Here is a 26,918-nt window from a genome sequence, read left to right as displayed (position 1 = left end):
GAGGCCAGGGGAACTTATCAGAATGACCTGTAACCTTCCCTGCTGGCTTCCCCATTGACTTTGCTTGTGGGAAGCCGGCAAGGAAGGTTGCAAATGGTGATCACATGACCACAGGGCAACTGTTGTAAGTGTGAGCTGGTTGCCAAGCTCCCAAATTGTGATTATGTGACCATAGGGGTGGTGCGATGGCCAGAACTTTGAGGACCAGTCATAAGTACTACATGTTCAGTGCCATCGCAACTTGGAATAGTTGCTGAACAAATGGTTGGTAAGTGAGGACTACCTGTATGCTTAGTAAGAAAAATTGTGGTTTCATTTCAAATTTAATTTCCAAAATGTTCTGCGTTGTACAGTACTATGTATAACTTTCCAGTACTTTGTACATTTTTTATATGTCCACTACATGTGGTAAAATATTTTTTCTGCTTCAAGGCAACATTTATTACTGTATAATTTATCTACCTTGGAGATTATTGATGGAGTTGTATACCATCTGTAAAACATTTTGTACCAATTTTTGTTTAAGTTGTAGCTTGGAGTAAATTTTATAGATTTAATCCATAATTCTTCCCATTGTCATATAGTGCAGATAAGGTCATTAACTCAGGTCATGAATAAGATACGATGTTAAGCATTTTCTTCTTCATGGCAAGAGGCTTTTATTTCTTTGATTTACAAAGAAAGGAGTGAGCCAATTCATCCAGAGTTGTATAGGCCTACCTCTTTATTGAATATAGTCTGTAAACTTTTCATAGCTATACTTGTAAAGAGTAAAATTGCCTTTTAACTGATCTAATTCATCCTGATCAGACTGGATTTGTCCTGAAGAAATATATGAGAGACAATATCAGATATATCTTGAATGATAAGTTTAATCAGAAAAACAGGTCTGATTTTTCTTGAGGTGGATTTGATAATTTGAAATGGCTATTCATATTCATGACTGTGAAGAAGGTTAATTGCATATCAAGTTTTCTCACATGGAGAGAATATTTACAATGAACAAGAAGCTAAGATCATAAATCAATTTTTATTACAAAAATATATTATAACAAAAGGGACAAGACAAGGTTGTCCCCTCTCTCCTTTATTTTTTTTTTTTGGCATTAAAATCATTGACAAGGAAGATATGGCAAGAGAATAAAGTTTCAGAAACCAAATTGGCAAATCTAGAACATACATTAAAAGTATATATGATGATAGTGTTGAACTCTTTAGAACCAGTAATGGGACATATATAGCATTATGATTCAGTATCATAATACTGGATTAACAAGAACAAGATACAAATGATTACACTGAATTTATCTGAAGAGGAAAAACAACATTTGCCACAAATTACAGGCTTATATCACTGTTCAACTGATTAAGTACTATTGAACAAAATATAATAGAGACTTATTCAAAAATAACTACTCAGAGACTTGGAAAAATATAAGGGCAGATATCTTATAACTGAAAAAGTTCAATTTGTTTTGGTTGGAAAGAATATCAATAATAAAAAATAATATTTTACTAGAGATCAACTTTCTATTTCAAATGATTCCAATAAGAATTGTTGAAAAGATATTAAGTGATTGACAAAGACAACTAACTTTATTTAGTCAAAGTAAAGATTGATGATTAAACTTAGGATTTTGTAACACATGAATGAATGAGGTGGACAGACTGTACAAAATCTCAAACTACATTATCAATCAGTTGTCTAATTTGGATTACATATTGGATCTCAGGATAAGGCCAGGTTCCTTCTGTTGAAAGAGCAGGACTCCCAAAAGGCTTGCATAAATATCTTTGGTTGGATATAAATAGAAATGTCAAAGCTATCAAAGATTACTCAATTTTAAATCATTTACTAAAAGTATGGGATAAATATAGAAGAATAAGTCCAGACTTCTCCACAAAAAAATCGTAGAGAGATACTATTTCATATGGATTGCAGAATTTAACAAATTTTTTGAGACTCTTCCCTTGGAATGGTCAGAAGTGCCTCTTTGGTTCCAGTATCTTCAAATAAGTAATATAGTTCAAAAAGGAGTTATCGTTGTTGCTGCTGCTGCTGTTTTTATTTCAGTTGCAGACCAGCATAAAGCAAATAACATAACAACCATTCCAAAATAAAAGTAGATGGAGTAAAACATTGTACAGTGGTACCTCGGGTCACAAACGCTTCTGTTCACGACCAATTCGGGTCACGAACAGCACCGTTCGCAAAATTTTGCTTCCGTCTGCGAACTCCGCATCGAGTGACGAACAGGATCTGCGGCCATTTTTGCTGCCGTGACATGTGGTCGTGGCTTCCTGGAGGGAGGGGGACTCTCCCTCCAAGCAGTAACCGCCTCCCCACCCGCCTTCCTGTCCTCCACACCAGAAGTTGCCTCAAGCAAGGTTAGCATTCTCTCTCTTCGTACTGCACTGTACTGTATTTTGTTTCATATTTTTGTGGTTTAAAAAAAAAAATACATATGGTTCAGAATGGATTAACCATATTTACATTGAACCTTATGGGAAAATTTGATTCGGGATGTGACCAAAATCGGTTGGCGACCAAATTCGGAGGGGTCAGAATGGATTAACTGTATTTACATTGAACCTTATGGGAAAATTTGATTCAGGTCGCGACCAATTCACGAACGAATTAAGTTCGTGACCCGAGGTACCACTGTATTAATAAAATAAAATAAAAAATTAGCATAGAATTACAAAATATAAGGTATAAAACCAGGGAGAGAAAAAAAAGATGTTTAAATAGGTGCAGGATAGCCCTCTATCAGGAAAGTTGGAAGACTGTGGATTAGAAAGTTGGAACTGTGTAGGGGATTGGATGCAAGGGCCTTACCCATCCTTACATTCTATGCTTCTCTGAAAGTGTATGTTAGGGACAATTAAGAAGTTAGTCTCTCACTTGTAACACCAATCTGTGCAGAAAGGAAAGGAAAGGAAATTAGGAAACAAGTGAAGGAACCTACTGGTTCTGCTGAGAGAGACTTGCAGTAAAGAAAAATTAGATATAAGAAAAGAATAGCTGGTTAAAAAATATTACTAAATGACATAGGAGTTTATATACAATGTAGCTGGAGAGTACCAAGTTAGAGAACACTAACCCCTAGTCACTATTCATGGGCAGCAGCTTTGAAGACTCTCAGACAGCACTCTTTCCAATGACATGATCTGGAGATGTTAAGTTGTTGTTGTTGTTTAGTCATTAAGTCGTGTCCGACTCTTTGTGACCCCATGAACCATATTGCACCAGGCCTTCCTGTCCTTCACTGCCTCCCTGAGTTTGCTCAGTTTCATGCTCATTGCTTCAGTGATGCTATCTAACCATCTCATCCTCTGCCATCCTCTTCTCCTTTTGCCTTCAATCGTTCCCAGCATCAGGGTCTTCTCCAAAGAGATCTCTCTTCACATTAGATGACCAAAGTATCTGATCTTGAGCTTCATTATCGATCCTTCCAATGAGCAATCAGGGTTGATTTCCTTTAAGATTGACTGGTTTGACTTCCTAGCGGTCCAGGGGACTCTCAAGAGTCTTCTCCACCTGGAAATATTCAGCATGCAAAGCTTGCTTCTGCCACTAAGTGATCATGCCCCCTTCCATTAATCCAATGCTTGTTTTGTTACATACAAATGCCAACATTCAGGTGATGATCAAGAGGGCTCCATCCAGCTTTGAGAACATTTCTAATGTCTTTCTCATGCAATTATTCTTATGACTTTTACTACTCTACACCTCACAACAGAAAAGTACATGTTTATTTTCAAGTTCTTCCTGGTTGTCACAATTTTAAACAGGCCAGTTCAGATTTGCGGCTCTTAACAGCTCTAGCTAAAAAGCACTGGGCAGCTATCCCATCTTTACCTTCTTAATGAAAGTGGCAATAAGCATTAAACAAATAATGGGAAACATGGGAGGATTATGAATGGAAAAAAAAATAACTATGAGGTTACTGTAAAATTCCATGAATTCCATGAAATTCCGTCGTTGGAAATACCCTTGATGTACAGTGTTCTGTGCATAAGATACTATACACATTTTATAGAATAAAATAAGAAACAGAGGGGAAAAATAATCCCAAAAGCCTGGTTTCAAGGGTAATTTTTTCTGCATTAACTCAATGCAGTAAAATGTGTTCTAGGCTCAAGAACGAAATGATCAGAAAAGAACAAAGTCCTCTGTTTATTATGTCTTTATTGGCTCCACACCTTGTGAATGCATAATGCAGTTACATATTTTACAATGCTGGTTCCACCCACTTTACCCTCATAAAATTTCCTGACAACTAGATTAATCAGATAATGGAACTAGTTATTAGATTCCAGGAAATAGAAAACTCCTTTCTTACTGTAGTCCCTAAGCACATCTGGATAGCCATCAGTTGGAGATACTCTAGCTCTGGATTTCCTATATCAGGCAGAAAGGTTGGCCTACATCACGGGTACCCAAACACTTCAGCTCATTGACCCGTTCATGAAGTTTCAGATTATTCATCAGCCCCCAAACATTTATTATATGGAAATAATTTAATAAATACTACTTTAACTAATAGGAAGAAGAAGAAGAAGAAGAAGAAGAAGAAGAAGAAGAAGAAGAAGAAGAAGAAGAAGAAGAAGAAGAAGAAGAAGAAGAAGAAGAAGAAGAAGAAGAAGAAGAAGAAGAAGAAGAAGAAGAAGAGCCTCTTGGATAGTCCCATCAACCCTTGGGGGTCAATACTGACCTGGTCTACATAGATTGCAATGTGCCCTCTATATTGTAGCAGATTTCCCAATGTTTCTAAGGTATCTCAACTATTTTATGCACAGTCCTTAGATCTGAATTCAGCGCCAGCAAGCAGGCTTGTTGCCAGCAGGCAGGCTCTTGCACGCCTAGTCAACTTTTGATCAGCAGGAAACAAGTGTGCCCACAAGGTTTTATTTTTTGGAGCATACATCACAATTGTCTGAGATAACTCAACTGTGCTGGAGAAACAACATTATATAGCTGGCTTCAGTTTATAATCCAGTCATAAAGCTACCATTCAGAGAGAAAGCCCTTTGGAGGAAGTGGAGAAAAAAAATTCCCAGAAATTTATACAAGGGGAGGGGGAGAAACAACATAAGGTGACGCACATATACTTTCTAAACCACCTGAAAATTTACTCTGTCACCAAATTAATCTGAGAGTCTCTTAAACTACACACATCTCCAAAGATTTAACCAAATGAAAGATATTGGGCTTTAGAATTAAGAAATATTTTATAATGTTTCTATTGTCTCCTAAGTGTCTTATATTTTCTTATTTTCTTTCTTCCCCTCCACCCCCACCCACTCTCAAATGGAGGCCACAAATTAAAAGAGGTTGCATTCTCTGCACAAAGATAGGGACTAATCCGCCACTGAACCAGTAGGCACTGATTTTTGAGTTTGAATCCATATACAAAATTTAGAATTTAGGCCTATTGGATAGAAATGTAAGAATAGCTTGTAATCTGTGGGATGCTCTGTTCTCTGAGAACTGGCCAATCATCTTCCTTGCTTTATCACTAGACTTGGTCACATGTCATGCAAAGCCATAGTTTGTTTAGATACAGTTTACTAAACATTTGGCTGGGTTCATAGAATACTCTAAACCACAGTTTATATACCATGCAATGGCTTCATTCACATAAGATAACTGAGTCAAAGCTAAGCAAACTGCACAGTGACTTACTACTATATGTGAACTCAGCAACAGAAAATTCATGCCAGGTTCAATTCTCAACCTTAAATATTGTTGAATGTCTACATATAAGTGTAATGTATACATTCAGAAGAATAGGCCTTATTATAGCGTTCTTAGGCTTTATCATATGTAGGGTTTATCATTATGCTTGATCCAGCCTCAAAGCATTATCTCCCCCTAAAAAATAAGCCACCCCGAGACAACCAAAGCACTGCCAGACAAGAGAAGATGCAGGAAGCCTAATTCTGATGCCTCTAGAAAAGTATCAGAAGCTGTCATGTGTATATCAGGGACACTTATTGCCACTTAGCTCATAATCTACTCTGATTATTTATTTATTTGCTGAAATGTCATAGATCAGAAACTATAAAATGTTAGAAAAGAAAATAGTATATAAGCTTCACAGCCAGCATACGTATCATTTTATATTTTTCACATATGATATTTTGGATCATCTGTGACCTAGCATTCAGATTATGAAATATATATTTGAAGCCAAAACACTCAAATGTGCAAGCACTTCTGCTTGTATGAATCAACCTTCCCAAAGTCAAGAATATACTTTGGGAAAGGGAAGGGGTGGTAAATGCTTGTTTTCCTCAGTGTGACCTTCCTCCATCTTTCACAGAATTTGGCAGCTACCTACAAATCTCAATATCAGCAGGGAAAGAATCATCTGTATGATACATAGACCAGCTTTGAACATTAGAAACCTCTGGCCTTCGGCTTAACATCAACCTCTGACCTTGGACTTGACATCAAGTTCCAGAATTGAGAGAGAAATCATTCCATGTGATACTTAGACCTTCTTTTTATCAAGAGCCTGGGACTTAACAAGTTTTAGACCCTTATTGAAAAAAGTATGAAGTATATGTTTATGCTGAATATCTTCTCCTGCTGCAGTGTTTTTTTCCTTACTGAAAGTAATTGATGGGTCTACTTCTGTTGTCTCCCGATCCCAGGTGAAGGTGTGTTTAGGCTGGACAAGAGAAATCAATAGAAGGAGTTTCTGTAATACTCCAACCAAACATTCAAAAACCTTGGAGCACTTCTTAGATGAGGCAGAAGGGATTGCCATCTCTTAAGATTAAGATCATAACTCAATACAGTGTCAAATACATGTTAGGTTTCATTTATCATGTTTCATATTGTATATTTATGTTTTGCAATTAGTTGTTCCAGGACAAATCTTGTGAGGTTCCTATACATATACAGAGAATTAGAGTGCAGGAGTTTGCATTTAAATATAAAAAAAGAATTTAATTACAGCATCTAGGGTATAGTTTTCACTGAGTCCCTTCAATACATAAATATAAGTAGCTGATCATATAAAGTATTCAAGACAGCCAAGATACAACCCAAGAAATAGTCATACTCAACTTTCTAACTAGAATACAGATTGTAACCATTTAAAATTTGCTGAGATTCTTTGGCCAAAAAGTCACTTGACTTGATTGGAACTTCAGTCACCTATAGTTGTAAAATAACATTTCAAGCTATTACTTTTATTTATAGAAAAACTATAACGATAGCAAAATACTTTCACATATAGCCCCCCAGAACAGAAAAATCTGCAATCTCACCAGTTCTCCTGCATACTGTATATTTGTATAGTATGGGCATTTTCCATATTATATTCTCCAAATAATACCCAATCATTTCTATAGGGCAGTTTTAAAAAGCAAACATGTCTGTGATGGTCTCTTTGTACTGTTGTTAACAAGGTGCTGTGTCCCACCTTCTTTTGTTTGGACAGCAAAGTTTAGATTTTGATTAGTCAATATTGGACCAATCTATGGAAGTTCCTGTTCTCCCTCTTTCATCTCAGCAAAATGAAAATGTGTGTCTGCACAAGTAGCCACTGGCAAAGAACCTTTTTAAAAAGACTTGGGAAACTAGTGAGGACAGAGTGTGTGCTTGTATCACCAACTTCTTAAAAGTAAATGGTTTTGATTCCTACACATACCAGCAGCATATCTGTCTACTGTGAATATAACACAAGCCTTTCTAATAAGTGTGCCTGCCTGGATAGGAGGAGGGGAAAGGGTATATAAGCTTTGGACCCTGGTTTGGCATTTTAAAAGGGATGGGGCAGAGAAGAAAAATCACTTTGACTCTTTGTTACAAACATCACAGTACTAGTATGGCTGTATAACTGTGGAGGGTAGAAATAAAGCCAAGGATTTGCAAAGCTATGGAAAAAGTTGGAGGGTTAGGGAAAGTGCAGTCATTTGCAAGATCCTCTGAAGTTTTAGACTTCACCTGACAAAAAGACTTATCTTGAGGAGGAGAGATGTATTTAAAGGATCCCACAAACCAACTGCTTTAGGAATTTAGGAAAAAAACTGGATTTCTTCCAGTATAACAAATAATTGAAGAGGGAAGCTTTGATCACAGGCGAAGCATAGATAGGAAGCTGAATTATGGGGATAATGTATGTCTATAAACTTGGAATTAATGAAGCAATCCATTGCTGCTATAATCTACTTGTGCAGAAAAGCTAATTATGTCCTTTTTTCCCTTTTGTCTTTACTTAATTAAACAAAACAAAGAACAGGGGAAAAAGGGGGAATAGGGGAAAAAGTTGTTCTTAATGAAGGTATTCTTCTTAACAGAACAGATTAGGAGCCAGTAAACCCTACAACCAAATATCAATTCAGCACAAATATATCAGATATAGTGAGCAAGCCAGACCTCAACAGTGCAACTAATGGTGAAGATTCAAGTTCAGTCATTCACATCTCCAGTTAACCAATCTCAGATAGCACGACTATAAAAGATGTTTTTTTCTGCCAGGGGCACTAGAAAGGAGCTGCCAGTTAGAAAAGTCTAGCAATAAGCAGCCTATTGCCCTTGCCACCCTGCACAAAGTCCACAAAACCCTTGTTAGGTTGTTTAGGCCTACCTTGCCTGGGCAGAAAAGATCAATGCATTGAGCAAGGAAGAAAGAACGTTCTGAATGTACTGCTTTCATCAAATCTAAACTTTCAGAAATCTTCCTGTCAAAACAGGGAAGAGGCTATCTTTTCCCAGCCACTATGCACATTGAAAGCATAGACCCACACTTAAAAAAAAAACCAAATAAAACCTTTCCTCTCTTTGTGTCACTTATCTGATCTTAAGGGAATAACTTTAATGGAATGACCTGCCTGGTTAGGGTTACCAGATGTCTGGCACAAGGAGGACATTCCTCCTTTTTGTCCTCATGTCCTCCATCTGGCAGGTATAGCCTTAAAATCAAATATTGTCCAGCTTTTTGCATATTGGCAAACTATGTCTTCCTGAGCAGCTTTTCTCCACAGCGCAGCACTTCCTTAATAAGTGCTAACTAACATCTCAGGTAGACTTGTGAGAAAGCTAAGAAATATTGGGATATGATATGTATTTTGATTCAAGAGATTTAAAAATGGATGTACAATTGAAACCAGAGATTTTCCTTTTAGGTGTAATGGACAAAGAGATGGAAAGAAAACATGGCAATTTATTTCTCTGTATGACAACAGCAGTGAGACTTTTATATGCCCATAAATGGAAAGATTTACGAATACCTACAGCTGAAGAATGGATAGTGAAACTAATGGAATTGGCGGAGATGGCGTAATTGACTACTTTGATTAAAGAAATGACATTGTCTGGCTTTATTTCTATTTGGAAACCACTCCTGGATTTTTACTTGAGACTCAAAAAATGAAATTTTGATTTTGGGGTTTGATGACTGATTTATTTTATAACTATAGAAATAGTTTGTATTAATCTTTTTTATATTTTTTGCTGATATAGATTTATTTTGTAGCTTTTTAAATATTAAGAGGTGAAAATATTTTATATCTATACCTGTACCACAGAAAATTGGAAGTTACTTTTTCTCTTCTGTATTTTCTTTCTTTTGCTACCTTCTTTTTTTTTTCTTTGATTTTTCTACATTTTACTCTTTACTGAAATTTAATAAAGTTCTTTTTTTAAAATAAAAGTGCCAACCAAGTTAACAAGCTCCCTCTGTGACCTTAATTAGTTGATTAGTACCCTCCAGCCCCCTTGGGCTGCCACCTGAAATTGACAAGACCTTAATCCATTACATACTAAAGGCTTTTGCCTTCTAACTGGCTCTAGCACATTCCGGGATTGGAAAACCAATATTTTGGTTGCTGGAAAAAGTAATTTCATGTACATATAGGCCTAAGTCCTTTTTTTTTTTTTTTTTGCAGTTTTTCATTGTAATTTTTGTCAGAGATGCCAAGAAAGTTAGAGTTAGTGTGCCCTACATCCCCCCCCCCCCCCGCATTTGTCCTCCTTTCCAATTTCCATGTCCTCTTTTTCAGATATCTGGTAACCCTATGTGTGGTATATGTTAGGTCAATATTGGGTTCTCAAGCACCCTGAACCACAAACTATTCAATCTCAGTCTAATGGTCTAAGTCTATGCGTATTATATTCATTCAGATTAGACAACAGTCAATTGCTTATCATCCCATAAGTTTGTGGGAAGGGGTGGGAATGAAGAAGACAGGATGGAAATTGGTGTGGGGTTTTTAACCCTCATCCCACTCAGTACTAGCCCCATCTATGTGACACCTGAAAAATGAGCTCCTAGAAAATATGGCCTCCCAGTGTTAAAAAGATTACACCACTTCTAAAATAGGTCATGTTAAGTTAGATGGAATTGTGCTCTGCTTGATTGTAGAGCAGCTTCATGTGCGCATAATATCTCATTTAACCCAAATGAGACTTTGGAACCCTTTCTACCTTAAGGACCACATTTTCTCAGAAAAAGCAACAGTAGCTATATTGACCCTGAGGGGAAAAAACCCCCAAAATTCCACAGAGGCAATATCATGATTAGGAGTGTGTATTTCCTTAGAGGTAACCAGTGAGGCTTCACATGCTGGTTAGGTAAGCCAAGCTACCCTCAACAGGGCTACAATGAAGAGTGATTTCAGAATACCTCTTCTGACTCTAGAGTATACCTTTTCTCTCCATCCCTCTCATATAGAAGTAACAAGGCAGTAGCTATTTAGGAAAGCATTTCAGAATATCCTGTTCCCCATATAAGTATGGGGAAACAAATTGGGATAATTAAACTTTTGGCAGAGTGGTATGCTAGAGTAATCTTGCTCATTTTTGTTTCCATTTTAATTAGCTCTATAGAAACAGCCCAGTATTGTTCCACTTTATTTATTTATTTATTTATTTATTTATTTATTTATTTCTTTTTCAAATTTGTCACTGCCCATCTCCCTGTGGGGTGACTCTGGGTGGTTTAAGGCAAACTATAATACAGAGGACATCTTTGAAAACAAGAACATTAAAAAGTTAACCTCCAAGAAGAGCAAGGGCCAGGGGTAGATTTATATTGCCTGTCCCTAGAAATATCTCAAGGGGATTTGTAACACTAGACACCCATAAAGCCATATTCCATGCCATATTTGAAAAAGCAATAGGTGAGGGTAGAAAAATAACAGTTTTGCAACGGGAGACTAATGGACATCTATCCCAGGCTCAACGATGTAACAGTAATTAAAACAGACTTCTGGATTTTACATTAGTCTCCCATTTGTAACCCTCCTCTTTTTCCCCACTGCCTTCTAATGATACATGGTCTCTTCACAAAGAGGCATCCACCTGGAAGCACAACAAATCAGTAACAACTGTGCATTTATCGAACGGTAAAACTTCAGATTTTTACCGCAGAAAATGCATACAACGGATTATGTACTGACAAAGTAATCCTTCTCCCTGTCCATCTCCTACAAGCGTACTGAACAGTAGCAAAGTAGCATGACTCACCTGCACTGATAATAAGAAGTGGAAACCCCTCGTTTGCTTTCATAGTGCCTCCTCTGTTTTCCCCAGCCTTTTCTTAGAGTTGCCAAAGCTGCAGGTGTTAATGAAAGTGCTATCCGATGTAGGAAGAAAGAACAACTAATTGCCTCCCAGTTGTAGTTTGGACTGTGTCTTCACTTCCGCCCTGGATTTTTACCACTCCCTCTTCCTTGTATCCTTCCTTACCCTTTCACCCCTTCTAACAAGAATTGCAAGTTGTGTCACATTAGATTTATTTTCACATCTTTCACTCTCTTGCTGAAAGGCCAAGGAAACAATGCCTTTCTAAGTTGCTCTGCCTTCTCCCAGGTAAACAAGCCACCCTCACAGATTTCTTTTGGTAGGCAAAAGAACAGGCAGAAAAGAGTCAGTGTCATTTAGTGCAGGGTTTCCCAAGCTGTGAGGTGCACCTCCCTTGAAGACGTGCAGGCAGAGTCCAGGGGAGGTGTGAAGAAGCTTTCAGTTGTACATTGTTATCATAAATCCACCTTTCCCAAAGTTTCATTGTATTGTTTTCATTGTCTGTTTGTGTTCATTTTGGGGGTTGGATTTTTAGGGGAGGTGCGTACATTAAGATTATACTAAAGGGAGGTCTGATGGCAAAAAAGTTTAGGAACCCTTGGTGTAGTGTTTAACATGTTGGACGAGGATTGTGGAAACTCAGGATTACGTCCACAGAAATTCACAGGGTAACTTTAGGCCAGTCATTTTCTCTCAGACCAGCCTACCTCATAGGATTGTTGTAAGGGAAAAATGAAGGCAGATCTCTGTTTATGCTGCCTTGGGTTTCTGGAGAAGAAGCAGGATATAAATTGAACACACAAATAAATAAAACAGCAATAAGCCAGATTTACCAAACAGCCAAGTGAATGTGCTAGTACAAATACCACGAACAGAACAATTACAGTAAGGCAACACTGGTATTGCATGCTTATGTTTTACTGGTGATGATTAAAAGGTGGCCTTTACTTGTCATTAAAAAAAATCTGAACACTTCACACCTAGGTGTTATCTGTGGCATTCTGGTCTAATTTCTTTCTTCTCCTAGTGAAATGCTGCAATATTTTGTTTATTCAACATTGTTGCTATATTCCATGCTGTTAAACACTTCCAACTTCCTCAATCCACTGCACTAAAGTTTGTTTTGTAGGTATATTTATAAGTAAACTATTTTTTTTTCTGGTATCCTACATTTTCTATAGATCAGCGCTATAGAAATATGAAGCCTTTAACCTCTGACAACATTTTTCCAAAGGAATGCAGACCTTGACTTAATTTTTTTCCCATATATATATTACTGTAGATGATCAATGGTCTCAGTTAGAGACACATTCCTATGTTCTTGAATTAAATCCTGGGAATTAAAAATAATAATAACTTCCTGAGAAAATTGTGTTAGACTGCTGCAGCAAAGGCAAAGAATCTTACGTCATTTTAAAGACTAACATATTACTGTATAAGCTTTTGTGGATCACAATTTACTTCTTTAGAGTGTCTGTGGCCAAGCCCTACAATATATCCACTTCTGTTCAGGCCTTTGGATAGACACATTAAGGGATTTTATTCAGGCATTTCTCAAGGCATGAATACCCATTTAATGATGGGTTAAAAAAAGAACATAACAGTCACACTGGCTTCCAGGAGCTTCTGTGAAACTGAAATACAGACAACCCTTGTGACTGAATAGTCTTCAGTTCAAAAGACATTGGATGAAGGGGGCAAGATCTATACTCTCTACAATGTATATAATCTGTACAGTGTATATTTTTGTCCATGTATAAAATTCCACTTGCCATTTTATACAAGTGTAATAAGCATAAAGTACATAAAATAACAAATATGTAAAGACCCATTCAGATTTAATGGATACTCTGTTTTAACAGATATCTCTTCTTTCCTATTAATCTCTAAAACTGGGGGTTTACTTGTACTGTATTCCCCACTGCTTTTTAGATATTGTCATAATGTCAAATCTGTATTCTATTTTTTATTTTGTGTAGAGATTTTGTTCATCCAATGTAAAACCAAAGTTTCTTATCACACTTTAGTGCAAGAATTGTTACTGCTTTGTAGTAACTAAAAATAATTCTGTCTCTCACCTCTTTTTTCAGCATTTCTCTCTTCCTCTTCTCCTTCCCCCATCCTCAAGAATAGCTGTGTGTATATGTAACGCTCCTCGCTTAGGGTAATATTTCATGCATCTGATTATGTGGATGTTATCCAGGAAGTATCTGCAATAATCCATTTATTAATCCTTAAAGTGCCATAAGACTTTCTGTTGTTTTCCCTGATTCAATTTCTTGTTTCATTTTGAGGCAGTCTGTAATACTGTAGCCCAAAAAAATTAGGGGGGGGGGGCAGATGGGAATGAAGATCTTTAAACAGAACAGAATTTCAGTTCCTGATCCTGATCCTTAAAGAGACACATATAAACAGACATAAGAATAGAAAAATAATAAAAGGTTGCCCATCAAACTTTTGATCTATTCTGCAGATAGTTGAGGTTCCTTGATTCGAAGGGATAGATAGGTTTGCAAAGCCCAGGCATAGCATTTCTCCTGCAGTTACCCAACAGCCAGCCAGTGCCTGGAGATGTTATATTTAGAAGGCTGATAAAATTTGAAGCTGCCAGTTGTCCTGTCCCTTTGCAAAGAAATCACCGAGAGGGAAAGAGGGCAACTGCCTGTATCCTGGCTCTCTGATTAGTTTCCTACTTTTTTAGATTTGTGCCTTAATTCTCAACAAAGACAGTTCTACCACCAGGAGATACACGTGTTCACAGCATAAACGGTAAGTTGTGATGAGGTTGTCATAATTTCTCAGGTCAGACTTGCTGGGTCATAGCAGAGTGGCAATAACAACCCACCCTTGCTTGTGGCGGCCTGGCTGCATTCCTGACATTTCAGCAAACTGCAAGGAGTGGGGGAATGAGAACTGCAGAAGAAGGAAATAAGGCTGAAAGTTTTGGAGGCTGGAGTGGGAGACCTATTTCTATAAGGGCTATAGAATCACAAGGAAGGGACCTGTGGAAATAACAGTGGCTTCATAAGATTCCTCTAAAGTCAAAACATGATCCCGGAAGACCATTTCAGACTGGGAAGGTGGTAGAAAGTTTAAAGTGGAAACATTTAATTTAAAAAAAAAGTGCTTTCTTTTAGGTTACAGTCTTACATGTTCTTGCGAGGAAACAGGTTCCATTAAACTGAGTAGGATGTATGCAGAAGTTTCTGTTGTCCAGAGTATGCTTGTATTTTAATAATGTTGGAGAAAAATCTTTCAGAGGGAACTTCTAGCCTTAAAATTTTTCTTTCCCTTCTCAAGATGAGGTTTGTTTAAGCAGGACACCAGAATACTTCAGCCTTCAAACACTTTATTATGGGTTTGCAAAGCCAGGTCAAACACACATGGACACGTTCAGTAACATTCCATGGGCAAGACCCCCATACGTAGGAAACAGTGTTAATAACCAAACAACAAGGAAATTCAAGATTATCAATGTTTATAATTTATATATGTTTATCATTTATAAGTATTTATAATTTATATAATTTATAAAGTATTATAAATTATTAATTTACAAATTAAGGATAAAAAGACAAAGTTTTAAAATAGACCCAAGTTGTTATGTTGAATGCACTAAATGGGCCCTAACAGACCCTGCTCACAGTCACCCATGCCCTAGTCACCTCCTGTCTTGACTACTGTAGTGCACGGTACATGGGGCTACCCTTGAAAAGTATCCAGAAGCTTCAGTTGGTTCAGAATGCAACAGCCTGCATAGTTTTGTGCAAGCCTAGATTTGCACACGTGTCACGCCTCTTGCAGGAGCTGCATTGGCTGCCGATTTGCTTCTGGGTCCAATTCAAGGTGCTGATTGTCACCTTTAAAGCCTTACATGCCTTGGGGCCAGGTTATTTGAAGGATCGCCTTTTCACAGTTTCATCTGCCCAACCCACCAGATAGGGGAGGCAAGCTGTTACGGGTCCCCCCTATTAAGAAAGTCCATCTAGTGGGTCTGAGAAGAAGGGCCTTCTCCATGGTGGCTCCTCCCTGTGGAACATCATCCCCGTAGAGATAAGATTGGCCCTCACCTTGTTGCTGTTCTACAAGGCCCTGAAGACATGGTTTTACCAGTGGGCCTGGGCATCTCAGGTCAACCTGGAGCCCATCAAATGGCTAGGTAAATATATTGTTGTGGCCAGGGGGGTGGGGAGGTGGAGTGGGTTTTGTATTTGGGATATTTATTCCTGAAATCCACCCAGAATCACCAAGAGTGAGTTGGGCGGCCATATAAATTGCTTAAATAAATAAATAAACCCGTTTAATGTTTTTTAGCTAGCTGAAGTTATTCCGACTAACTTACTCTTGAAGCCTAACCCCAAATGCAATATAAAAACTATTCTTATGTACCTACATGCTTTTAGTGCTCACTTCTATTTGCTTAACACATTCATAATATTCCAGTGCTTTACATTCTCCCACAATAGGTACACTGGGTTTCAAATATTATTTTTTTAAAACGGGATTTGAGTTTTGAGCATGCATGTAAAAGACTACCACGTTTTACTATTTATGTGAATACTTAATAACATGCAGCTAATCATTTGGTCAGAAATAGACCTCTGCATTTGATAAGATGCTTCTGAAGAATCCCATTTCCTTTCATAGTGGTGACAGCAGTAACAGCAAAAGTCAACTGGAGCAGGAAGAACAAGACGAATGTAGGTCTGAGTTGGGTCTCAGCTGAAAGGATGTGGGTTGTGCAGCAGGTGTCTGACTATAAATGAAAGTTGCTGTACTTTGAAAGGGGGAAGAAGAATGTATTTGAAGTATTCAGAAACCACCATAACCTAAAGCTAATTAGCATAGTAAAACGCACACCCCTCAGGCAGAAATTTTAGAAAGCATACAACATGCTAAGCTTATCATGGGATGTTAGTATGTAACATGGAATCAGGTGCGTCTGCACAACAAGGTAACCAATCATGTTTTTCACATGTCTACTTCCCTATTTTTGACAAGTATAAAGATTGATGTAAGAATTTGCTCCCTTTAGTGAGACGGAGTCCTTTTTCTTGAAGCACTTTAATAAAAAGTAACTAAGACCAATTCTTGTTTCCAAAGTCTAATTGGACCTTACTTCAGGGAAGAGGGATATGCTTTTGTGGCGAACAGTGGCAAAGGTTTCCTCTGACTGAATTCTAGGGTTTAATTCTTCAGAATTCAAAGTCTGGTCTTGGTTGTTTGAGATGCTTTATTATGAAGAGTAATCCACTCATATATTACAGGTTTAGCCTTCTTCCGCTCCTTTGAAAACTTACTGTGTGCTTTGCATGACTTGGCAGATGAGATGCTTTGTGGACTTCTATTCAGTCATTTAGTTTATTGTGATCCCCCCAGTCCTATCCTTCCAGCCAGTTTCCACAACGGTGATGGCAAGCAGTATGGATTCAGAGAGTGAACAGATAGTGCCCGATGAAGGAGGACCTGACGTGAAGGCAGTGCAAGCTCACTATCTTCGAAGTCCTTCTCCTAGCCGGTGAGTGTTTCACAAAATAAGCCTCTATATCCCTCCAATTGTGTGGAACAAATAGCAACCTTCTCTTCTCTTCTCTTCTCTTCTCTTCTCTTCTCTTCTCTTCTCTTCTCTTCTCTTCTCTTCTCTTCTCTTCTCTTCTCTTTCTACACTCATCCAGCATATTATTCAAATCCTTACCAAGAACAGGGCCTAAAGAGTTCTTTCTGACTTCTTTCAGAATTCAGGATTGAGAGCACAAGCATTATTTTGCTAATCTCATTGATTCAAAAGAGGTTTTGTACAAACACTAAAGATTCTTGGGGAAAGCACTGCTCACATTTGGTGAGGCAGGAACAGAAGCCCACCCAAGCTGCTGTTATTTGCATCAATCTTTCTATAGTCCTGATCGGTCTGGTTGCTACTGTTCAGTTCTATTTTCTGCATAGACTTGGAGGCTGCGGGTAGCCAGATTGTGGAGTACTGAGTGGAGGGAAGTCTAGTTAAAAAGTGTGACATTTTCTTCAGTTGGTTTGTTTTAGCCTGCAATGTAACCTTTCTCTGTGTCACCAATCTGCCTTTCCTTCCCAATCCATTAAAAAATAAACTGGGGAGGGTACAGCTGAAAGCGGGTAGAGCCAGTGTTGCTGTTGGATGATGTTAGAGATCAAAGCTCAAAGTGGAATACAGATTGCACGAAGGGGCTCTTGCATCCCTCTCTCTCTCTGCAATCCTCTCTCATCATTGTGTCTTGAAAACACAATGGAGTGAAATAGCAAGCAATTCCCAGTTCTGAGAGCACAGAAAGCCAGTGATCCATCAGATGCTGTCAGAAAGGGAATAAAGTCATTAGCAGTGGTACAGAAAAATAGAAACAATACTATCAACACCCAGAATTTGGAAAATGCAACTAGATTTCCTCCTTGGATTTTTAGGTGAAAAGGTAGCCTAATCTGAAAACCTGAGGTAGAGCAAGCTTCTAACTGTCTAACAAAGGAAACTGAAGGACAATGCTCACATATTCTTGTTTCTTGCTTTTTCTACCGCCAATCCTTGCATTTGAATATGTATTAGCTGAAGCTGGAGCCTTCTAATGTTTTGTGCATTTCAACTCAAGTCCATATGGACTTCCCACTTGTCCTAGCCATCTTAGCTGCTATTAGCTTTGAAAACAGGCTATACATAAACTGCTTCATGACCAGTTGCCATGGAAACCCTTTTTGATTAATGCAGCTATGTTTGCAAGATTCAGAAACTTAGGGACCCTCTAGTGGATGAAAAAGAAATACCTTCTTCTACTTAAAAAAAGGACAGAGTTGCAAACACTCAACTTCTTAACCTGAATTTGTCAGTTAAGTACAGTACAAGGAGGATTATTGTTTTGGGTCTCCACATTCCTTTCCACTAGAAATTCTGGGCAATAATCTTGCAATGAAATGGAGACAGCAAGGCATCATTTCACCTGACCTGCCCTCAGCTGTCTCTTCAAGCAGCTTAGATAGCCAATTCCATCTTCTACAATTTTTTAAAAACATATTCTTCAAACAATATCTAATAATATCTCTGTATCTGTTCCCCAGGTGTTTGGGCCATGAGGTTACACTGGCCCTGTTATTGATGTGTTTGTATGATTGGAAGCTGTCATTTACCTGAGCACCATGGGTTATTGCTTTAATCATTGGGTTTTAATCTTTGTACCCTGCCCAGAGTCACTGTTGTGAAATGGGCAGCCAAATAAATGATTTAAATAAATAAATAAAATAAAGAGTATAGCTGTCTGAGCTGTACTACTGCTCCCATTTCACAAAGGAGATACTAAAGATGAAGATTGGATATTGTGAGGTGGGAATTGTATCAACAATTTTTGTTTTATGAAATTTCTTCATGTCTTCTTTCTCTGATGAATATGTGGTTACAAATATGCCTCCACACAGCAAGAGTCAATACACAGTAGAGAGAAATATCACCTCTTTTTTATGTAAAAATGATTTTATGTTGCAGTTGTTCATATTAGCATATTTAAGGGGAGGGGCATATAGATAAGAATGAAACCTTTTTAGGGAAATGTCAACTATCTGTGAGATATTACTCATTCAGGGTAGCTTCTGAAAGCAACTCTCCAAACATAGACCCTCTGGAAACATCAGCTCTGTTGTAAAATTTATCTCTCCTAACTTGCTTTGTTTTCAAAAAGTTGGGAAAAGCTGTAGTAGTATAGAACTTGTCAATGCTTGCTTCATGGCAATGTCATTGCTTAACAGATATTCAGTGCTATCAGATGCAGAGACTGAGAGCATCTTCATGGATCCCATCCATCTGTCATCTGCTGTGGCTGCTAAACAGATCATCAAGGAAGGTAGGGTCTGAGGAGAAGGATAATCAGACCATATGAGTATGGAGAAATTGGTACGTACATAAATCAGCCAACACCGGAGAGGAGAAAAGGACTGAGAATTCTGCTTCCTTTCAGTTCAGGTCAGGAATTCTGGAATATCCAGAGGGCCTTCATAAAACATCTTTCAAATATATTAGAATGCTTTTATACTAAAGTCTAGTCAGGAATTGTCATCCTTTTTTAATTCATTTTCTGTTGAGACTCCACATGATATCAGTACTGATCTTTTTATTTAATACTTTCTGTCTTTATGTTCCATCTTTTTCAAGATTAGAATTTTGGTGATTTAAAGACAATCAAAAGAGAATTGCACCATCATATGTTTGGTACAGATGACAAAGAAATATTAAGGCTTTGGAAAGGTACTTCATCTGTAATTCCGATTTATTTTGCCTCTGCTTTCTCATCTGCAGAATTACAGATTCACTGTTTCTTAATTAAAGAGTTCTTTTTTTTCCCATGGGAGGATTAATTACTAGATTTTTCCTCATTTATTTATTATCAAAACAATGTTGTTTGTAACTTTAAAAAAAAACAGGAAAAATAGAGTAAGGATTAGCAATCTCCCATGAGTTAGTATAGAGGCGCTCCCTTGACCATGGGCCACAAGAAGTCCCAAGCTTCCCTTTTGGTCATGCACCAAAGTTTATCCTTTTCAGAAGTATGATTTTGTTGAGGTGTGTGGGGGTGTGGTTTTGTTTTTTTTTTAATTCCAAAAGTGCAAAATATAGTCTTAACACATCTATATTTCACTTTTAATCCACCTATCTGAAATGTAGTTCCCTGAAGCCCTGAGAAACCAAAACAAATTTTTACAGTGAAACGTGACTAGCAATGAGCTAACAATTAAACACTAACTAGTTGCAGGGAACTTTGGTTAAATAATACACATTTTTGAATTAAACCATGTAGGGAGTTCTTTGCCCTGGGTACAGGAATTTCATAGCACTATAATTATGTGCTATGTCAATCCCCCATTTTAATTCTAATTTCATGGAAGCAAAGCAAATTTTCCTTTTTATTAACAAAAAGACACCACTTTCTATTTTGAATTAAGCAGGGTGCTTTCCCTAAAAGCTAGCACATCCTTTTTCTCCCGCCCTTTCAATATTGAAATGAGATTCCAACTAACTCCATAGTGAAATATTATGATAGAATAGAATGCTAGCTCATTGGTCCATCAGTACTGTAATTGTAGTTCTGAGCAAGTGACTGGATAGCTAATAGTCATGTCAATGGTAAACAAAATCAGAATATTTGTTGTAGTTTTGAAAATGAAAGTCTGGGTTCATTACAGAGCTGAAGACAAAGGAAGTGAAAGTAGACACTGTATGTCCAGGGATGCTGGAATCTGCAGAGCAGTTGCTGATGGAAGATCTATATAACCGAGTGAAAGAAAAGATAGATGATACCAGCCTGTTCAATACACCATGTGTTATGGACATACAGAGAGCACTTATGAAAGACCATCTGGAATCACCAAGGGATGCCATTGATGAGGTCTGGCCAAATATCTTCATAGCAGAAAAGTGAGTACAAAGATGTTTCTATTTGAATAAGATTCTCAGTGTATGAGCTTCTCTTCTGTGTTATAGAAAATGACCAGTATTGCTAGATCAATAATTAACTGTATTAAATCTCAATCTCTCCATCTCAAGAAAAACTTAGGAAAATAATACAATAAAAATAGAAAGTTACATTCAAAAAGTAAATATGACAGGTTACTTGGAAAAATGGTGGATAAATAGGGAGGATCCTGATGTAGTTATATACATTTTCCACAATAGCCAAAACAGTAGTAATAAGTAACTTATTAAAGGAGTACTCATGAGACCAATACAAAGGGTTCCAGCCTTTTGAAAATACTCACCCAAAGGACTACTTCTTCCTACCCAAAATGAGCTTGATTGCTTTTCAAGTTCTGCAGAAAAGGCTCTTTTTCACATCTTGATGTCAATAAAGCCTGACTGACTGGTCTATAGGAAAAGGCCTTTTCTGCAGTCCCACCTGAACGATGAAAATCTCTGCCTCAAGAGATCTACCTGGTCTCCTTTCTCTTGAATTTCCACAGTTTCAGAACAACATTTTATCCTAGTAGCTTTAGGTCTGCCCATTTAATGAACTTTCAGTACATTGACCTCTTGTCTTTGGCTATTTTTATTTCCTCTATTCTGTTTCTTTTCTTTTTCTGAATGAATGTTATAGTTGTTGCTTTTTAATTACCATGAATGTTACATCAATAGTAAAAAGGCAGGATGTAACTAAACAAATAAGCTAAAACATGGAATTAAAATGACATAGAATATAATCTAAGTGAAGGATTTCCACAGATCAGATTTGCTTGTGTTTCACAAATTATTTCACACACTTTGTGAAACTGTGGTAAACACTTATGACTGACATAAACTTACTGGGTCTATATTGATTCATCATCAGATTCTAACAGACTCAACCAATTCTCAGTTGGCTACTGTTTGGGTACAGGTTAGTTTTCAAGTTAGAAGCTGGAATCTAATGTCCTTTTCTTTTGCATTTAAGGAGTGCTGCAGTGAATAAAGGACGCCTAAAGAGGCTAGGAATTACTCATATCCTGAATGCTGCTCATGGCACCGGTGTATATACAGGACCAGACTTCTATAATGGAATGAATATCCAGTACTTGGGTATTGAGGTGGATGATTTCCCAGATGAGGATATTGCTAAACATTTCCGCCCAGCAGCAGAGTTTCTTGATGAAGCATTATTAACCTACAGAGGTAAATAAGGCAAACTATATCAATTCACATAGTCAGAACCTTTCCCCACTGCAAATTCATCCATTGACTCAACAGAAAATTATACCAGTATGAGATTTTCTGTCACAACTGGTGATCCCTATCCTCTCTCTATTGCCTCTGTTTCAAGTCACTTCAGTTTTCTGATTCCTCTCCAAGGTAATTGGTCACAAAGCGTAGCAGATTTTATATGCCATAGGTGACCTTGGACAGTATCAAAATTCTTTTATAGGTAAAGACAACTTAAACTTGTTTCATTCATGGGCTGAGGAGGAGATGAAGGGAACATCAAGGAGACATAGCAGAAAAGTGATGTTGCCAGGGCATGCTTATACTGTTTGCAGGTAGAAATGGAGACAAACCCTTCACATACGGAGTCATTATGATTTGTGAAATTGGTTTTATGATCTTTTATACTTACAAAAATAGCTTCTATTTTTTTTTAAAAAAATTACATTTATTTCTATCATTCTTTAAAAGGACAATTATTGTTACAAACAGAACTAAAACTTATACATTGTCATCCATCTTTGTGAATGATTGGGGAACATGTGAGTATCCAGAATGTTTAGGGCTTTTCTTCCTCCTCTCCTCTCCTCTCCTTCCCCTTTTTTTATTGCTTGCTTATCAATTCTGAAGTTGTATTGATTCTTTAATGCTATTGTATTTGTATTTTTTTTTAGTTTAGCAAAATAACATATAAAATAAAATAAAAGCATTGTAGTAGAGGACACCCCCAGTGGACATCACACCAGTGGCTAGCCAACTATAATGAATATAAATTGCAGGAAGATTTTCATTTCTCATAAGTAAAGGACCTATAGTTTTAAATGATTTTTAAGCAAATATTCAGCAATTTTCTGCCATAATAAAAGTTATAATAAATAAGAGCCATAATAAAAGTTTTTCAATTTGTCACATTTGAGTACATTCTTTTTCAAAAATTAGTATTAAAAAGGCAATTCAATAAAAGATTGCAACCAATTTCTGTTCGTATAAAATCAAATCAATAACCTCACTACATGGGAAAGGAGAGACCATGACTCCCTTGTCCATTAACACTGCAATCCTGGAGCATGCTCATTGTCTTGTTGAAATAAGATCAGTTCCTGAGTAAATACACAGTAAAATTGTACTATCTCCATAAAGGATTACAAAAAGCTTAATTTGACAGTATGTGTGAAATGTTCGCAAATCCCTAATTTTGGGGTAAGTAACCATGGAATTCCAGATGTTGATAGAAAAGTCCCAGCATCCATCACCATTGCCCTTGCTTCCAAGGACATATAAATATTTATTTAGCTTACTTTATCAGGTTCTCAGCTTTAGATATTTGTATCTTGAAGCCTAACAATTACAGATTTTTAGTTTTTTTGGATTTGCTCAAAAAATAGTTGCAAAAAGACTGTAATATGGTTCTGAAATTGTTATTTGTATAATTTTACTTCTAGGAAAAGTTATGGTCAGCAGTGAAATGGGAGTCAGTCGCTCAGCAGTGCTAGTATCTGCTTATCTAATGATCTTCCATCACCTGACAATATTAGAAGCTTTACTGAGCATCCGTAAGAAGAGAGCTATTTATCCCAATGATGGTTTTCTGAAACAGCTCCGAGAACTCAATGAAAAGCTACTTGAGGAACGAGAAGAGGAAGTTGAAGAAGATTCTGAAGATGCAACAGATGGCCAAAGTTCTGTTCTAAGAGCTGGAAGTTGTTCCTTACTATCTGAGAGAGAAGATTCTAAGAGTATTATGGGAGCCAAAGTCCACTCTATCATGGTAGAGGAAGAAGACACAACAAGTGTAATGAGTGGTTCTTCTATGGGAAAGTTGAGCTTGATTTCCAAGGAGCCTACTCTTATCAGTGAAGAGGAGGAGGAAGAACTCTATGAAGAATGGAGAAGGAAACAAGGCTTGCCTGCCAAGGAAATTTTAAAGAAGAATGGAGAAAGTAAACCCTCAGACCTCCCGCTTCAAGGACAAGTAGAATCTGAGGAGGATGTAGATCAAATGATCCAAGCATGGCAATGCAAAAATGAGAAGTACCAAATGGAAAGCTACATATTTTCCAAGGAAGAGGAGTCTAGCATGGGGCAAAAATCATGCCTCATAAATGATACAAGTGACACTGAAAGTGTGAGTAGCCAAGAGATCAGGATCTTGAAACAAGAGCTGGAAGCAAGTAACATCAACAGAATGAGAAGAGGGCGTACAGACTCTATGTCTACAGAAAGTAGCTGGGATATGTGGAATGAGAGGATGATGGAGATAGAAAAGGAAGCGTCTAAGAAATATTGCTCAAGAGCTAGATATGGTGATGAGAACCTAAGATCTGAAAATGGAACAAGAGGGAGGGATATAGATGCAGAAAGCATATTATCTCATACTAGTTCATTTTATAATTTCTGTCAAAAGAACAAAGACAAGCTGACAGCCTTAGAAAGGTGGAAGATTAAAAGAATCCAGTTTGGCTTTCACAAAAAAGATTCAGAAGTTGAGCAATCCAAGGCTGAAGACAGTAGCCAACAAAATAAAGAGGCTATGGAAGAAGAAAAGAACTTGTCAGATATCAATCTGACTGCCTACCAAGCCTGGAAGACTAAGCACCAGAAGAAAATTGGTAGCGAAAATAAGGATGATATTGTAGAGCTTACTAAAGGTGAAGATTCTGCTTGTGCCAGGAGAAAACAGAGACGAATGGAGTTACTTGAACACTCAAAGAAAATTCTGGAGGAAAGCCAGTCTCTCTGCAGCTGGGAGGCAGAAAGTGGAAGCATCCCTTTGTCAGCCTTTTGGCCATCAACAGCTTCCGTAAATGGGACAGAGGATTCAGCTTCAGCAATAAGCACGCAGACCAATCGCTCATCTTTTTCTCAGGCTAGAAGCAGTAATGGGGCTAAGCCAGCAAGTACGCCTGGCCTCTCCATTGGCCCAGATGAAACAATATCAATAGCAAGCATTCAGAATTGGATTGCCAATGTTGTTAATGAAACTATTGCTCAGAAACAAAATGAAATCCTTATGTTGTCTCATTCACCATCAGTATTGGCTTCCAGTGTTAACTCAGGTGATTCAAATAGACACAAAGATGATGAAAAGTCATGTCTGCTTAGAGCACAAACCGGCTTACCTCTATCTACTTCTACTTCGCTGCTTCATCAAGGCCCTCAATATGCTGACATTCAGTCCATCCTATCTTGCAACACTTCAGTGAGTAAAAGCATGGAAGAATCTATCTCAAGTAGGAAAGTAACGCAAACAAGCAAGCCTCTTTTCAGCCTTTTTGCTGATGAGGTAGATCTGAAGAAGCTTAGCAGAAAGGAAAGGGAGATGCAAACAGAAATGAGAGAGAAAATGTCAGATTACCAGACTGAGAAGCTTATCAGTGACAATAAACGTAGCACTTTATTTAAGAAGAAAAAGATCAAGGGAGATGATGAGGGTGAAAAAAGAGAAAATCTATATGATAGAAATACAGCAGATGCAATGAGTGGTCCTAGGCATCCATTAAGGGAAGATATTGACACCAGTGACACAGTTTCTGCTCTCTCAGGCCAGTTTGCTAGTGTTGGGGGTGTTATAAGGTCAGAAGTAGAAAACAATGTAAACAAGTGGCTCAGAGATTTGAAAACTGAAGAAAAGCCTTCCTATCAGTACTGCACTGAGGCCAGTAGTGAGAAATACAGGAACTCATCCACTTTCAGAAAGGTGGACACTGAAGCTTCTAGCTATAGAACTTCCAGATCCCAGAGAGAAGAAATGGATAGTTCCTCAGCCCATCAGTATAAAAATGAATTGCAAAGAACCTCTTCTCAATTTTCCTCTGCCTCTGCACAAGAAGAAAAGGCATATACATTTACACAGTCAAAAGTGAGTGAGGCAAACTCTAGAGAAGGAAATCCAGAGCCATGTTTTTCTAGAACTCCAAAACCCTCTTACAGCTCAGAATCCTCTAAACCTCATACCAGGTTGTACCACTTGGAAGAACATGAAGAGGAGTCCAGATTAGACATGACTGAATCTGGAGCAAAGAGAAAATTCACTCAGAGCTTTACAAAGTCTGAAGAGGGTACAGAAAAAGAAGAAAATATGGAAGAAAGGAAAGAGTACTTTGCATCAAAGTATTTAAGTAGTAAAAGACAAAGCACTCATAAGGAGGAGGAAGAAATGGATGATGATGCCATCATTGCTGCCTGGAGAAGCCGACAAGAAGAAACTAAAGCAAAGCTTCAGCGACGGAGAGAGGAGTGATGGAGAGCCATGTCATCCAGTCCAATTCTACTCTACTTAAACTTTTTGGAGGAAAGCCTTCCAAGTATTTGTAAGCAACCAAGGTTTAAATAGCATATTTTAATCACTTTCCATTACATTTCTTATCCTTCTTTCTGTATTTCCATAAATAGTAGATTAAGCACTATTTAGGGCTGTAGATATTCTTCTACCCTTAATGTTCAACATGAGAGGAATAAACAGTAGTTCTTTCAAGGAAAGGAAGATTATGTGTGAATAATGTTTTGAAACATTTAAATATTTGAGAACATTTCTTTAACAAAACAAGAAAATAATTGGGAATGCCAATTAAACCAAACATCTCTTTCTGTTTTCTGAAATCATAAAAGAAACATTCTAGGATTTTCTTTCAATTCCATCATTGTTGGAATAATCAACATTCTGAACTTCTAATAATCTTTTCTTTCTAAATACAAAACCACACA

General features: G+C 37.5%; 2 protein-coding genes across 3 annotated transcripts in view; one reads left to right on the top strand and one right to left on the bottom strand.

Moving 5' to 3' along the window:
* GPA33 (glycoprotein A33) overlaps window positions 1-14,020 on the bottom strand; it is a 38,264-nt gene extending 24,244 nt beyond the window's left edge. Inside the window, exon 1 of one of the 2 annotated variants that reach the window (XM_088144539.1) lies at window positions 13,621-14,020. In XM_088144539.1, the coding sequence (XP_088000665.1) occupies window positions 13,621-13,663 (43 nt within the window). In that variant the 5' untranslated portion in view covers window positions 13,664-14,020. Of the gene's footprint in view, window positions 1-11,485; window positions 11,640-13,620 lie in introns of those variants that run through there. The other variant, XM_088144538.1, reaches the window with a different exon arrangement.
* Window positions 14,021-14,156: 136 nt separating this feature from the next.
* On the top strand, window positions 14,157-26,693 carry STYXL2 (serine/threonine/tyrosine interacting like 2). The gene is made up of 6 exons (XM_015890909.3): window positions 14,157-14,311; window positions 16,922-17,060; window positions 19,298-19,392; window positions 20,729-20,960; window positions 21,970-22,187; window positions 23,657-26,693. Exons 2-6 carry the CDS (start codon window positions 16,954-16,956, stop codon window positions 26,452-26,454), a joined length of 3,450 nt encoding a protein of 1,149 aa, XP_015746395.2. The 5' UTR covers window positions 14,157-14,311; window positions 16,922-16,953; the 3' UTR covers window positions 26,455-26,693.
* The last annotated feature ends 225 nt before the right edge of the window (window positions 26,694-26,918 follow it).

The sequence above is a fragment of the Python bivittatus genome, unplaced genomic scaffold (assembly GCF_059951505.1).
Source record: "Python bivittatus isolate LINGU-HERP-01145 unplaced genomic scaffold, Pbiv_v1 ctg000350_np1212, whole genome shotgun sequence".
In the NCBI taxonomy this organism is placed as follows: domain Eukaryota; kingdom Metazoa; phylum Chordata; class Lepidosauria; order Squamata; family Pythonidae; genus Python; species Python bivittatus.
This window is presented reverse-complemented; position numbering and strand designations above follow the sequence as displayed.